Source organism: Pipistrellus hanaki, assembly GCF_964339955.1.
Source record: "Pipistrellus hanaki genome assembly, chromosome: 7".
Lineage (NCBI taxonomy): Eukaryota > Metazoa > Chordata > Mammalia > Chiroptera > Vespertilionidae > Pipistrellus > Pipistrellus hanaki.
Window position 1 is genome coordinate 87,420,828 of NC_140509.1, and position 14,460 is coordinate 87,435,287.

At 55.6% G+C, this 14,460-nt stretch overlaps 1 protein-coding gene across 5 annotated transcripts in view; it reads right to left on the reverse strand.

The window, feature by feature from the left end:
• Window positions 1-3,436: 3,436 nt before the first annotated feature.
• The window catches only part of PDE10A (phosphodiesterase 10A), a 157,008-nt gene continuing 145,984 nt past the window's right edge, over window positions 3,437-14,460 (reverse strand). For 3 of the 5 annotated variants that reach the window (XM_084890946.1, XM_084890945.1, XM_084890944.1), the window contains 6 exons: window positions 13,276-13,431; window positions 10,415-10,587; window positions 8,878-9,000; window positions 7,874-8,033; window positions 4,939-5,027; window positions 3,437-4,218 (listed from right to left, as the gene is read on the reverse strand). In XM_084890946.1, the coding sequence (XP_084747072.1) occupies window positions 4,098-4,218; window positions 4,939-5,027; window positions 7,874-8,033; window positions 8,878-9,000; window positions 10,415-10,587; window positions 13,276-13,431 (822 nt within the window). In that variant the 3' untranslated portion in view covers window positions 3,437-4,097. The remainder of the gene's footprint in view (window positions 4,219-4,938; window positions 5,028-7,873; window positions 8,034-8,877; window positions 9,001-10,414; window positions 10,588-13,275; window positions 13,432-14,460) is intronic. The other 2 variants (XM_084890943.1, XM_084890947.1) reach the window with 1 other exon arrangement.

Here is a 14,460-nt window from a genome sequence, read left to right on the forward strand (position 1 = left end):
CTTTTCTTCTCAGAAAGATCCAAAGCGCGGCACTTCTTCAAACCGTGGCGACTGTTCTCAGTGTTTGGGCAGCGCGTTCCTGGCAACGGGGTCAGGGGCCTGGTGTACAACGCCTCCAAAAACGTGCGCACAGAACGAGACTTTAAAGCAATCGGCGACACATGGACCCGGACAGGTTCATGCACCACGCACCTAGAACAACCCGGCAGCACGGGGGAGGCCCGGCAGCGCCCGGCCAAGACACAGTGTACGGACTGGAAAGTCAGACCAGTTCTCACAACAGAAGGCATACACTCATGTGAGTAAACTAATGTCTTTAAAGAATTAAACTTCGCTAACTCAGCGAAGTGTAGAAAGCATGTTGGAAATATGTAAAGACAGAAGAGTTTTTCAAAACCCACACCATGCATGTGTGCCTGGAACCCACCAAAATCACATGGCACACCACAGTCGGCCACAGCTGGGGGCGCAAACAGGGGGGCACAGCTCACCAGCGGCAGCCGGCAGGGTGTTATGTGAATAAAATGGAACAAAAGGCAGAAATCAGTGAGGAGGGGACGGGTCTAGTCACTCAGCGCAGTGAGGTTAGCCATGGATGCGTCCCTTTCCCTGTCTCCAACTGCAGTTAAGGAAAGCAAAATAAATACACACAGGTAACAGAAACATTACAGTATTGAAAAAATGGTAGGGACCGAGCCATGGTGAATAATTTAGTCCTATTGAAAGCTCAAGCATTAATTTTGAGTTCAGAGACTAAAATACTCAAAACTAAACATATTAAAAGTATCCAGGGAGCTGTAAGGACTGATGTCGCCACAGGTCTTGTGTACGAGAACATGCCCAGAAAGCAAAATTCACTGCGGTCGGCGGCACACAATTAGAAAGCAAACCAGAAGCATGCAGGAGGAAACCTACAGGGGCGGCCTTGTTTCCCAGGCGCTGCTGTGCTGCCGGGACAGCCCCGGGGACCGTGGTCACCGCACAGGCGCTCTGCGGGGGGAGGGTCAGGGTCGGCAGGGAGAGAACAAGGTTCCTCCCCGGCTTCTTAGAGATAACCGGCCTGGGAAAGGCCGTTTTTGAGAATTCCTTTCCAAAGCCAAGGCGTTTCTTTGAACTTCCCGAATTCATGAGCCGCCGTCCACTCCTGAGCACTGCAGGGCTGGCATTTCCAGAACGGACCCCAGCCCGGTCCCTATTCCAGGCCACGGCACGTCCCACAACATCTCCGCTCCGCACACATCCCGGCGTGGAGGGGAGCGGGGCCATGGCATGGCAACAGCACCCCAGGACCACGCCTCGGACCAGTCTCCCTCTCCTCACGGCATCACCGGATTCCCACCAACAGGGACACTGGCCCAAATCAAATGCCACCTTAGTGAGAAACTCGTCACAACTTCCAGTGGCGAAAACCATCTTCCCTTTCAAAACAGGATTTGGAGAAAGGGTGAGAACAGAACTCTCAAGGTTGTCTGCTAAATACAGGGAGACCCCCGCCCCGCCCCCCCAAAAAAAAGTACCCGCGCTTTAACAGCTGGTGGCTGGATTTAGAAGATGAAATGGATTTTAATAAAGGCCGCCTTCATAATCACTCCGTGTGTGCAGACGTTGTTCCAGGGCACCCTATAGATCTGTCAACATAGAAAAAATACGCCCAACTCTATGTTTCTTTTCCAACACGGATTAGCTGCATGTGACCGCACGCTGGAACCTCGCACTCTGGGCAAATCTCTGACCTTAAGCAGGTCTCACTCGTTCCCTTCAGAACACAGCCCGGCGCTCACACCTGTTTCTCCCCTGACAACAGTCCACAGCAGTCCCACCCATAAACCCACACGCATTCCTGTGGGGAACTGGAGATCACGCCATACCCCTGCTGTGTGCGATCAGCCTACCAGCACAGCAGCCGGCCACACACGCCGCCGGACCAACCGGGAAAGCAGCTGGAGAGCGAGCAGCGGAGCCCGGGCCGCCCCCCCACCATGTGTCAGGCAGCATCCTGCAGTGAGCCACCCCCCACCCCGCCGCCGTGCAACTGGGGCTCCAAGTTCATCGATGCCGATGGCACTTCGGGGCTGCAGGGGGATCCGGGGGGAGGCCAGAATCGCGGCCGCGGCACCGCTCACTTCCCTGAGCACACGCACAGGCACGGCCGCTCCAGCCAGCTCTTAGCAAATGACACCGTTTTTACGAGGAAAACCAGTCTTTGAAGAATGTGGCTGTTTTTTATTTTCCGCGTGGTTGCTTCTCTCTCGCTCTCACACGTGTCTACATACAAGTGTGTATCTACATATGTACAGGAGTGTAAAGCTACACACACCGGTGTACCTAGCCAGAGTGGCCTTTCTCTCTCCCGCTGTTCCGCCCTCCCTCGTATTGTAAAATTACAACAGCAGACGGGGCTCTGAGGAGGGGTGGCGCCCACATCCAGAACTCCCCCGCCCCGTGAGGAAATTGAACACATAGTGTTCATTTTAAAGAACAAAGTTTATGCACAGCTCTCTGCCGCACGTAAATAAACCATGCTGTAGAAACAACTGGCTTATCTTCACAAGAACCAAGCTCCTATGGACCACCGTGTGCACAGCATGGCGTATGTAGATGACATTTTAAAAATCTCCGTTAGGAACGGCCTCATTCTGGCTTCCTGGCCCGGGACCAGGGGACTCGCTATTGGGCACGGACCGGCCTGTCACACTGTGGCCTCCAGCTAATTCCAGCGGTTCCGACCCCAGTGACCGTGCGCTGAAAGCCACGGCAGCACCACGTCCCCGGAGGTGCCCTGCTCGGCTCGGCATCCTGTGGGGGCCAGGCTGTTACTTCTGTGGATTTCTCACAAACATTTACACTATGGCATGATGGGAGTCCGCCAGAGGCTATGCAGAAGGAGCTCACACACAGGACTCTGTGGATGTTGGGCGTTGAGCAGAGAAGACAGGAGTCAGCTCCAGCCTGGCTGGGTGCCTCAGTGGTTGAGTGTTGACCTATGAACCAGGAGGTCACGGTTCCATCCTATTTAGGGCAAGTACCCCAGGTTACAGGTTCGATTCCCAATAGGCGGCAGGCAGGAGGGAGCCGATCAGTGATTCTCTCTCCTCATTGATGTTTCTCTCTCTCCCTCCTCTCCGTTCCTCTCTGAAATCAGTAAAAATATATTTTAAAAAAGAAATCCACTCCAGCCCTCGCTCTGGCTCCTTCCCGTCCTGACAGGCAGCTCGGGCAGGACAAGGGCAGCAGGAGGCTGGGACCTGAGCGCTGAAGTAGCAGGCGGAAGGAAATGGAGAGAAGTTCTAGGTTTAACTTGATTTGGGAGAAATCAATGGTAATGAAGGAAGCAGCCTTTCAATATGAATGTGGACCTAAACTTCTGCCACGACACAAAATGAAACTATAAATAAATCATCATTCAAAACTCAACATTTTACACCACAGAAGCCTGTCTGCTAAAAAGATGCACATGCCTTGCTTTATTTTGTTCTCTGCAAAATGACGTACTGTGCCAAGGCTGCAAATGCCCTTCACACCCCTGCAGGGCTCCGAGCCTGCCCTCACCCAGCGCCTCCTCCCCGGGAGGGAAGGCTGCCCGCTGCAGGCCGCCTCTGCCCCGGGAGGGAGCCCTGGGCACACGCAGAGCGCGCTCTGGAGCCCACTCCTCCCGCCGTGAGGACATGGTCCGCGGGAAGCTGGGTGGCCTGGGTCCTGCGACTGCCTGCGCGCACGCCCATCACAGGCAGCCACGCACGGACACCCACAATCGAATGCGTGAAACTCCTATTTATAGCCAACACCACCGAAGCGACGGTGAGAGCCAGAGTACACTGCCGTATAGTACCGTTTCCAACCCTCGCTAGAAGACCGGTGGCAAAGCACCCTTTGTGAAGAGCGAGTCGTCCCCAGTAAGGCGTCAGCATGTCCCCGCGGTCGCCGTCCGTCCGCGGCGAGGGTGAGACTGGCAGGTGTCAGCTGTGGGCGGAGTCACCTGATGGGACCTTCTGCACGAGGTGGCATCCGGGGCCAGGTGTAGGTTTCCCCCACGAAAATAAAAGGTAGAAAAGTCACAGAAGCAAGAGGAGCGTCTGTGTGGGACAGCTCCCGGGCCATCAGTCCTCCATCTTCACAGACAGCTTCTTCTCCATGGGGCCTGGGGCCGCCGGCGGGGACGAGGCCCAGGATGAGGTCTCCTCCCCGCGGATCACCTTCTCCCACTGGATGAGGTTGTTCCTAGGACAGACGACCAGCGACACTGTTTGCTGGGGTCCTGGCCTGCGCCTCAGCGCAGACCCCACGCTCCTGCAGCACGGCTCCGCACCAGGGCTTCGGGTGCTGTTCTGACTGATGTAACTCGCTTGCTAGGCCAAGCAGGCTCCCATTGGCCTCCCTGACTGGACACCACAGCTCAGTGTCCCCAGAAGAGCCAGAAGCCACCTAAGCCTGGGGGAGGAGCCCGGGTCCCAGATGGCAAGGGCAGGCCAACGAGGCTCAGGACAGAGCCTGTCACCCAGTTAGCAGGGGTGGCAGCGAGGGGATGTGCTGTTGGGTGACTTGCTGAGGAACAGGTGGCACCTTTCTATGAACAGGTGGCACCAGCCGTGAAAAAGAAGGCTCTCCTGCCTCTGAGCAGCCGGAGGGACCTGGAGCACCCTCTGCTGAGTGCATCAGCCAGGCAGAGAAGGACAGTGTCACACCATCTCCCTTAGGTGTGGAGTCTGATGGACAGAATAAGCTGGGGAACAAACAGAACCAGAGACTGGCTCCCAGGACAGACACGGCAGCGCAGGGCTGGGTCCTGGATGGAAGGAGGGGCTGACATCTCTGCACGGCTTGTGGACACACCTGCCGGTGTGGGTCAGAGGAGGGGGCGGGGCGGGAGGGGCTCAGCAAAGGGGCCATCTGTGACCCTGTCACAGGAAGAGTCTGAGTCTCTCCCCGGGCTGTACGCACCTGCAGGCTCTGAGGAGCGGCTCCGTGGGCGGGAAGATCCGGGTGAGGGTGGTGTAGCAGGGGATGGCCACCGCGTTGTAGAAGCCAAGCTGCCCGTGGAGCCACCGGCAAGAAACACACGCACGTTAGCCACCCGGCAGCACTGCCTGCCACAGGGAAGGTCTCACTGAGCTACCTGACTGTGCGTCACTCTCGAAGGGAAGCACGAGGAAGCTTAACGCACCTCCGTTACTGTAGCCCAGCACCGCCTTCCGTGGGACCTGCTTCGAATGAAGCAACTGTGATCCAGACTCTGTGCTTACCTCTGGTCGCTCTGGAGTCCCCCAAGGCGTGGCCAGGTCCGGCACCTGCCTCTAAGCCCAACCCCCACGCCTGCAGCTCTGGTGCCTAGTTCTCTCCTAATGTTACACTCAGCCCCCACCCCTTTCCTGACCCACCACAAATCGCAGGGACTGGATCCAGCTCCCTCAACTCGTCAAACCCCACCGTTTCCCATGGCTTCCCAATGCCTTTCAAGAAAACGGCCCTGGCCTTCTGTGGGACGTGCCAATGAGAGAGGGTCGGAGCGACTGGGGGAGGAGCCCGGTGCTCCTCGCGGTGCTCCTGCCGGAAAGTCTGCCTCACCGCCCCTTACTAGCTCGCGCCCACGCATTTCCACCCTCCGCTGCGGCGAGGCGGAGACCTGCCTCTTTAGCATGGAGCAGACCTCACGGAGCACAAGCTGGGGGAGCGCGAGGGGCTGGAGGCGGCATGCCTCCGGCAGCAGAGACGCATGCGCAGTTGGCCCGGTGTCAGTGACCACAGAAGTGCTTTATCTAAAACACGCTCACCCCGTAACGAGCCTGTGGCGTTTGGAAACATCCAACTCCTCTTAACTTCAGTAACACGAGCGCTCAGCCCGGTCTTGGCGACACGGCCAGCCGCCCTGTGCGTGCTGCTGGGATGACCGCCCAGCTCTCCACAAAGAAAAGCATCGTCAGGGCCCCCTCAAACCAACTCCCCACACGTGTGCAGGGTGAGACGGTGTGGAAAGCCCCGTGGCACGAGTGGCACAGTCCCGGGCGCAGAGCCCTTCCCACGGGAGCTCACACATCAGGCTGCAGACTGGCCACTGGGACAGAGCCTTTCCCACGGGAGCTCACACATCAGGCTGCAGAGACTGGCCACTGGGCACAGAGCCTTTCCCACGGGAGCTCACACATCAGGCTGCAGACTGGCCACTGGGACAGAGCCTTTCCCACGGGAGCTCACACATCAGGCTGCAGAGACTGGCCACTGGGCACAGAGCCTTTCCCACAGGGGCTCACACATCAGGCTGCAGAGACTGGCCGCTGGGACAGAGCCTTTCCCACGGGAGCTCACACATCAGGCTGCAGACTGGCCACTGGGACAGAGCCGCTCAGCCCAATGCCCGGCCGCACGTGTGCCAGGCGAGCGGGTATCTGCGCAGAGGCAGGGGGCAGCCCTCGAGGAGCTGGTAAGCAGCGGGCTGTTGCTCATAGAGCTGTGGAGATGCAGGAGCCTGCAACTCTTGCTGGGCTGGCGCCCTCCATACACAGACCCTTGGATGAGCAGTCAACCAACCAACTTCAAACAAAGTAGGAAAACTGGAGAACTTAGTCAAAACCATCATCCTGCCGAAACCAGTTTGGCTCAGTGGATAGAGCGTTGGCCTGCGGACTGAAAGGTCCCAGGTTCGATTCCGGTCAAGGGCATGTACCTTGGTTGCAGGCACTTCCCCAGTAGGGCGTGTGCAAGAGGCAGCTTGTTGATAATTCTCTCTCATCAATGTTTCTAACTCTCTATCCCTCTCTCTTCTTCTCTGTAAAAAATCAATAAAATGTATTTTTTTTAAAAACCATCATCCTGTAGCCCAGCCAGCGTGGCTCAGTAGTTGAGCGTCCTATGAACCAGGAGGTCATGGTTCAATTCCCAGTAAAGGCATATTCCCAGGTTGTGGTCGGGATCCCAGAGTGAGGCGTGCAGGAGGCAGCCAATCAATGATTCTCTCTCATCATTGATGTTTCTCTCTCTCCCTTCCTTTCTGAAATCAATAAAAATATATACTTTAAAAACACCATCATCCTGTAAATTTTCTGAAAGTATTTCTACCCTGAATTCATGATAACTATTTGTCCATAACTAACTTCCTAATTGTGGCATTGGAGGATGGGAAGGTAAAAAGGCAATAATCTTGCAAAAGTCATTACACCACCCGTGTGCACATGGAAGTTAACAAGGCACAAGAACTCTCAAGACATAAAGTATTTAATGTGTGTTCCTGGACAGGGAATGACTGTCAATTTATGGCAAGATAAAACTCAAATGTACTAAAAGTCTATGCATTATTTGTTAGCAAAAATGGGCCTAATCAAAATCTATAATGCTAACCTTCAAAAAAGTACCTGTTTATTCAAAGACAAAGTATAATATTTTCTGCGTGTTAAAAAATATTAACACTCACACTCCTCCAGCCCCTGTGTCTCAGATCAGGAAAGAAGTCTGTTCACGGCACAGCGTCTGCGGGGCGGGGGCTGCTGATGAGGGGAGCGTGGACTCGGTTTCCCAGCCGTGGCCTTAAGCTCCTCAAGGCGCTCATGTGGCTCACGGTTCTGCCCTCGGAACAAGACCAGCCCACCCTCACCCCATCCATGCGGCCTGGGAACTGAACAGAGAACCGAAGCTTCGGCCAGGCTGCAGACTTGGCAGGGTCCACTGCTAGGGAGCGCCTGAGCTCTGGGCCCGGCAGGCTCGGCTCGGGGCAGGGAGTCGGGCAGAGATGACGCCTGACAGCCGCTCTCGGACAAAGCACTAAAGCTCCTCTATGAGCTGCCAGACCGGCAGGAGCCGCCCGTGCACACGGAACACAGACGGCGTGTGCTTTGTCCATGCCCGACGGCCGACCGCCTCACACTCCCGAGCCACAGCATCATACCTGGCCTTGTGGGACCTCATCCCTCTTGTCCCGGTCCATCATGGGGATGGGCTGTATCCCCAGCTTCTTCATCTCGTCGCCCTGAAAGGAGCGGGGACAGTCATGCTTTCTCTCAGTCCCGGGCTCTTCCCTCCAGTCACTCCCTCTCCTCACAGTGAACCTGCAGTGGTGCCTGACGGGACAAAGCCCACAATGAGCCTCAGGTCGCTGTGGGTCGCTCTCCTGAGGTCCCTCTGCACTCGCTGCCCAGAACCCAGCTGCCTGCTCCCTCTGCAGGAGGCAGGCGTTTTTAAGAGGAGGCCGAGGCACGAGTGAAGAGAAACGCGGAGCAACTCCAAGCCCTTCCGTGGCGTTTCCCCTGGTGTCTCTCCCGTGCTGAGCGGGGAAGTGGGCCAGGAGCGGAGCACGGGCCAGACCATGCTGGTGTGAATGCCGCAGCCACTCGAGGCGGCCAGCGGGGCCCTCGGCCTTGTGGAGCCAAGGGAACGAGATGGCATCTTCTCACTTGGGACAACTCAGAAGGGAAACTCACATTTCTGACCGTCCAGGCCTCAGGCAGGACAGGTGTTCACAAACCAGTGCCTCCCATGATGGCTCCCAGGCCGCGAGCGTCCTGCACACACTGTGGACAGGTGCACGGACAGCCCCCAGGCCCGTGGGTCAGCAAGACTCCCTCACATTTCTGCCTGCCCTGCCCCCGACTGCGGCCCCCGGTGCCTGGTCAGGCCTGTCCCCACAGATGAGCATGCTTACTCCTGAGCGAGGGGCCTGCTGCTCTGGGAGGAAGACTGGCACTGTTCGGAAGCAGGCCCCTCCCGGTGGATCAGAGCTGACCACCCCTGCGCGCACCTCCTGTGCCAGCGCTAAGCCGGTCGGTGTGACCGACTGCAGCCTTCTGGAATAACCTGTGACGCAAGCAGCTAACTCAGAGCTTCTCCGTCACCCGTATCCTTACTTTCTCTTCACTTTCCCCGTTCCTCCACATTATGGAGTCACGTGAAAACCAACGACCTACCTCAGCCCAGAACTCTGCATAAATGTCGTTGGCCGTCAACTTTGTAACCGGCCACAGCTTCGTCACAGAACAAAGGTCACAGGCAGTCATCATCAAGCCAATGACGCGGTCTCTGGAACAGAGGACACAGAGTGGTCAGCAGCACTCATGTTGGACAAGGCCTACCTGTACGCCCTCGTTTTACCGTAACTTCTTTAAAGTCCTGTCTCCCATGGTAACGTTCTGGGAATCAGGACCTCAGCCTGCACCACTTTCTAGAACAAACGTGAGTCTAGCGTGAGCCTCCCGCAATCGTTCGCCTCTGCCACACCAACACCAGCACATCATCTGATGGCTGTTCCTTAACAGGAAGCTCACGTCGGGTCAAGGTGTGCAAACTTGGCTTTTGCTTTGTCAGAGCTGCCTTGACGGCTGCAGACCCTCTGGACAGCACATCTGGGAGGCACTGCCGCTCTGTTCACAGACAAGGACTTAGTAACTGACAAACGTGTTGGGGAACCTTTAGGGAAATATATATTTGGCTACAATGGGTGAAGAAATTAGATATTTTACGAGAGATACAGAAGCTATAAAAATGAGCCGGAAAAGAATCTCAATCCTACATAATAAAAGTGTAGTATGCAAATAGTCCTCTAGACCGGGATTTCGGTCTACAGGCACCTGCTCACACCGTGGCATTCCGCTCCTCCACTGAGCAGGGCTACGTTACAGAGCTTATTCCTGTGCTGTTTGTTAGTCACTGTGTGTCCCCACAGGACAACTGTAACCCTACTTCAGCCACTCTGTATCGTCAGGGGGCGGGTCTGGCTGGGGGAGGAGAGGGAGGCCCTACCTGGCAGCAGTGGTGGCAGCAGGGGAAGGGAGAAAAGCGCGAGCTGGCAGCGGCAGCCGCTAGGGGCCCTACCAGTGCACAAATTTCATGCACAAAGCCTAATAAAGAGGGAATATGCTAATTGACCATCATGCCCTCACAAAGATGGCAATGCCCACAGCCAATAAGGAGGGAATATGCTAATTGCCTGTCACACCCTCAAAGATGGCGGCACCCACAGCCACAAGATGGCCACACCCAGTCCCCTCAGCCCTGCCGGGGTAGCAGGTGCATGGCATGGCCAGGCCCGCCCCTATGCAAGTCGGGCTGCTCCTTGCACCTGCCTCTGGAATCCCCTAATCCTTCAACTCCCCAGCCGCGCAGGGCTGCCCCAGCCTCAGGTAACCAGGGCTAGCCATGGCTTGCACTGCCAGCAGTGGCAGCAGCAGAGGTGTGATGGGGGTGTTGCCTTCCCCTGATCACCGGATCGCCTCCCACCCCTGAGGGCTCCCAGACTGTGAGAGGGGGCAGGCCAGGCTGAGGGACCCCCCCCCCCACTCCATTGCATGACTTTTCATGACCGGGCCTCTAGTATAAGACATTGACTGGAATGAATGACGGGTGGGCGAGGACATTTGAAAGGACCAGTGACACTCCACTGGACCCCCCAGAGCACCGTGCCCTCCCGGCCCCGCACACTGCACAGGACGGGCACCTGTGGGACTGGTTGTTGAGGTTCAGAGAGCCCGTCTGGTGCATCTCCTCCAGCTGCTTCCGGTTGCCGAAGTAGAGGGCGAGGTCTGTGGCGATGATGGCTTTGCGGATGATCTCGAGCACCTGCTCGTACTCGCTGGAGCTCAGGGTGGAGAAGATGTTGTGCCCTTCTAGCTGTGGAGACAGCGCAGTGACAGGCACCTGCTCCTCCACTGAGCAGGGTTACGTTTCAGGGCTTATTCCTGTGCTGTTTGTTAGTCACTGTGTGTCCCCACAGGACAACTGTAACCCTACTTCAGCCACACTGTATCGTCAGAGGCACTGAAACGACGAATGGAATGGTTTGGTTTCTCTTTAAGCTGTCACTTAAATGAACTGTGAAACCAGTGGCATCGTTTGCTATCACCAAACTCCAATGATTTAATGATACACCTAGTTTTTGGATATTTCTCATAAGTTATTAAAGGACTGGAAAGTGTAAAATATCTAAGTATTTCTTCTTAAATTGAAACAGTAGTAATTTTTATTTATATTACTTACTTATTTTATATTAAGTCCTCATCTGTACTGAAAATCATTGGGCTCAAAAGTCATCAATATCCTTGTCCACTCCAGCCCAATGAGTACCAGCCTCCTTGGCTTTCCCCAAGAAGAACACGTCCCACAAGCTCAACCTACATTCAGCATGTCCACAGCTCCCACAGAACTTCACACAAACACGTGGCCAGGGGCATGGCCGCAGGGCCCTCCCTGCGGTCCTCAGGCAGCCTCTCCACACGGCCCAGACACTCCTCTGGCTGCTACTGCCCCAGCAGTCTTCCTCCTGGGAATCTTCTACAATTCCCCACAACAATCCCACCCTCGAAGAATTTTAAGTCTGTACTTGTAATTAAGATAAAAAGGGACAGAGAGGTTGAGATAATTAAGATGCAGTAAATGTGTGGGCTCATCACTTAGGTTTTAATGATTTCATTATCAGTCATCAGAGTCTGACCATTAGTTGATCTGCACGTGTTTTCACTTGTAGCTACAACCACTGCAGCTATGTTAGTGTGTCATTCGTGACCATGTTTCCATCCCATTCTAAGTGTCCCTGGTCTAAGACAACGAGGACCATTTCAGAGTCTGCATATTCTGCCAGGTACTGTGGAGTCACTATTCCTTTTACTACTTTTCAATGCTGAAGGAGGAAGAGTTCAGGACAGGACCTTCAGAATGCAAAGTGGTAACCGGGACCCTTTTGCTGCCTCCTTTAATTTTATGAGATTAAAGGAAGTGAACAAACAAAAATGCCCCCTTCCCCTCAAGAGACTCTAGACTAAATATATTGTCAATATTTTGCTATAAAAACAAAGGGGAAATAAAGGGGATATATGCAACCAAACACACCAGATAAACAGCTTTAAGTGGCCTTCACTAGATGACTGGCTAAAGATGTGGCACATACACACAATGGAATGCTGCGTTTGTGATGAATCCCCATCATGCTCAGTGAAATAAGTCAGACAGAAACACTGAGGAGCCATATGACTGCACTCTTGTCTGGGAGATAAAACTGAAAGGCATAAGTGAACAGACAAGACAAATAAGCTAACAAAACGCATAGGCACAGGCAGTGGCATCTGGCACCAAAACACCAGGGGCGCGCGCGCGCGTGTGTGTGTGTGTGTGTGTGTGTGTGTGTGTGTGTGTGACACGTGAGGGAGGGGTTCCCAGAGGGAAGGGTTCCCAGAGGGAAGGGGTAGTACTGCAGTAAAGGGTAAAGGGGATCAAATATATGGGGATGGAAGTAACATGACACTGGGTGGTGGGCACATAGGGTAATATACAGATGATGTGGCATAGAATTGTTCACTTGAAACCTATAATTCTATTAACCAATGTCACCCCCAGAATTTAATTTAAAAGGTAATTTAAAAAGAAGAGTATCTATGAAATTCTAATTTTCGTATCCATAAATAAAGTATTATTGGATACAAAAATATGTTTAAAACTCCAATTTCACATTAGCTAATAACTTAAACCCCCATGAGATAATACAATGGGTATCCCAATTGGTAAAGAACTGTAAACACAAGAATGTTTCTAAAGCCCCCAAATGGGTGAACAGCCCATACATTCTCATCTCCATGGACACAGGTGAGTGGGTTCTGTAGGTACTCCAGATCCTAAGGTCAGACACATCAGAGAGTCCACTGGTACTACACCTGCCCAGTGTTACCCTGCCCAGTGCTACCCTGCCCCGTGCTAACCTGCCCGGTGCTACCCTGCCCGGTACTACACCTGCCTGGTGCTACACCTGCCCAGTACTGAGACCTGCCCCTGCCCGGTGCTACTCTGCCCGGTGCTACCCTGCCCGGTGCTACACTGCCCAGTGCTACACCTGCCCGGTGCTAACCCTGCCCGGTGCTACACCTGCCTGGTGCTACACCTGCCCAGTACTGAGACCTGCCCCTGCCCGCAGCTGAGACCCTCCCAGTGCTGAGGCCTCCAGCCCTAGCCATGGGGGTGCTAGGACGCAGCGCCCCGCCCACTGGAGCACACTCTCCTGCCTCAGCCACATCTTCCATCACAAATGCGGGTCACCAGTGCTCATTCCCAGATGCTCAGCCCGCGGGGCTTCCCTCCCTGTGTGTGTGGATGCAAGCAGCTCAGGACCTGCTGTGTCCAAGGCCCAGCGTGACAAAATGTCTGACTACAGAGGGCAGGCGCCGTGGACTGAAACAGCAAATGCACTCCAGTGCGCTCCGAGTGTCACAAAGGGTTCTTGACCTGCACCTGTCACTAGCGCTGTGCGCCGGGCTCCGGGACGAAGCCCCCTGCCCAACCCTGCCCAAGCGCCGCCCGGAGCGGCCGGCCCACCTGCAGGATGGACACGGTCTGGGAGAAGTGGTGCTGCTCCATGGTGGACGTGGAGTAGAGCGCGGCCAGCGGGTGGTCGAACTTCTGCAGGTAGCTGTTGCTGAAGCCCCTGTGGTCCAGGTCGTGGCACAGACAGGCGATGAGCAGTCCTTTGCGCTGTGAACACCACCCGGGGCACAGGCGTTGAAAACCGAGCATGGGCCAGGGAGGCCCACGGCCGTCACTCCTGCCACACTGCCGCTGCCGCCCGCCACCAGCAGCCCCTCAGCGAGCTCTGACAACAAGTCTAACTGCTTCTACTCCTCTGGGCTTTCCTGCTCATGAACTTGAATCAAAGGATCCCTCCTTCGCTCTGAGAAGTGTGTAGGGGGGACCCAAGAAAGACAAGGCCCCCAAGAGAGAAACCAATGTGCCAGGAGAGGGCAGCCTTGTCCTCCTGAGAAACCTGCTCCTGTGAGATAGTAACGCGTCAGGCACCGTAAACCAGAGAGCAGAGCAGGCTGCAGCCCAGGGAGGGCACAGGTGAGCAGGGGCCTGAAGACAAGGAGGGCAGGCGGCTCTGGGAGGCCAGTGGGCACACAGTGGGTAGACACCTGCTGCAGGAGGGCCCTCCCTGAAAGCCAGCGGGTCAGGGACAGCGGGGAGAGGAGGACGGCGAGATGGAGGCGGGGAGGCTAAGGACCTCATAGGCCTAGTACCCTGCATGAGCCAGGGAATGCGACAAGGCAACTTGGTCATCAGAGATGAGGGCTCCCTTCCCTCCATGGCTAGAGGTCTCCTGGACGAGGACACTGGTGATGGAAGAGGAGAGGGGACCACAGGAGGGCTGCACAGGGGCCAGGTGGAGAGGAGGCATGCGGCATTAGGCAGCTCCAGATCTGGAATGCTTGCAAGAGGGGCTAAGCTCCAACCCCCCAACGCACAGTGGGCCCAGCACACAGTGGGGCGAGAATGGACGAGCTGTCTCAGAACCTCCCGGCTCCGAGCTGGAAACCTCCTGGGACCCACGCCAGGTATGGGAAGGCAGGGGGGCAGTGACACACCCCAGGGCCCGCTTCCCTGCGAGAGGGGAGCATGTGGCACTGCGGTCGGGATCGGTGGCCCCTTAGTGGTGTGTCCATGTACCCAGAGCACAAGGCCACGGGCAGCCACAGCTCCTCCCTCAGAAGACGGACAGGAGCAAAG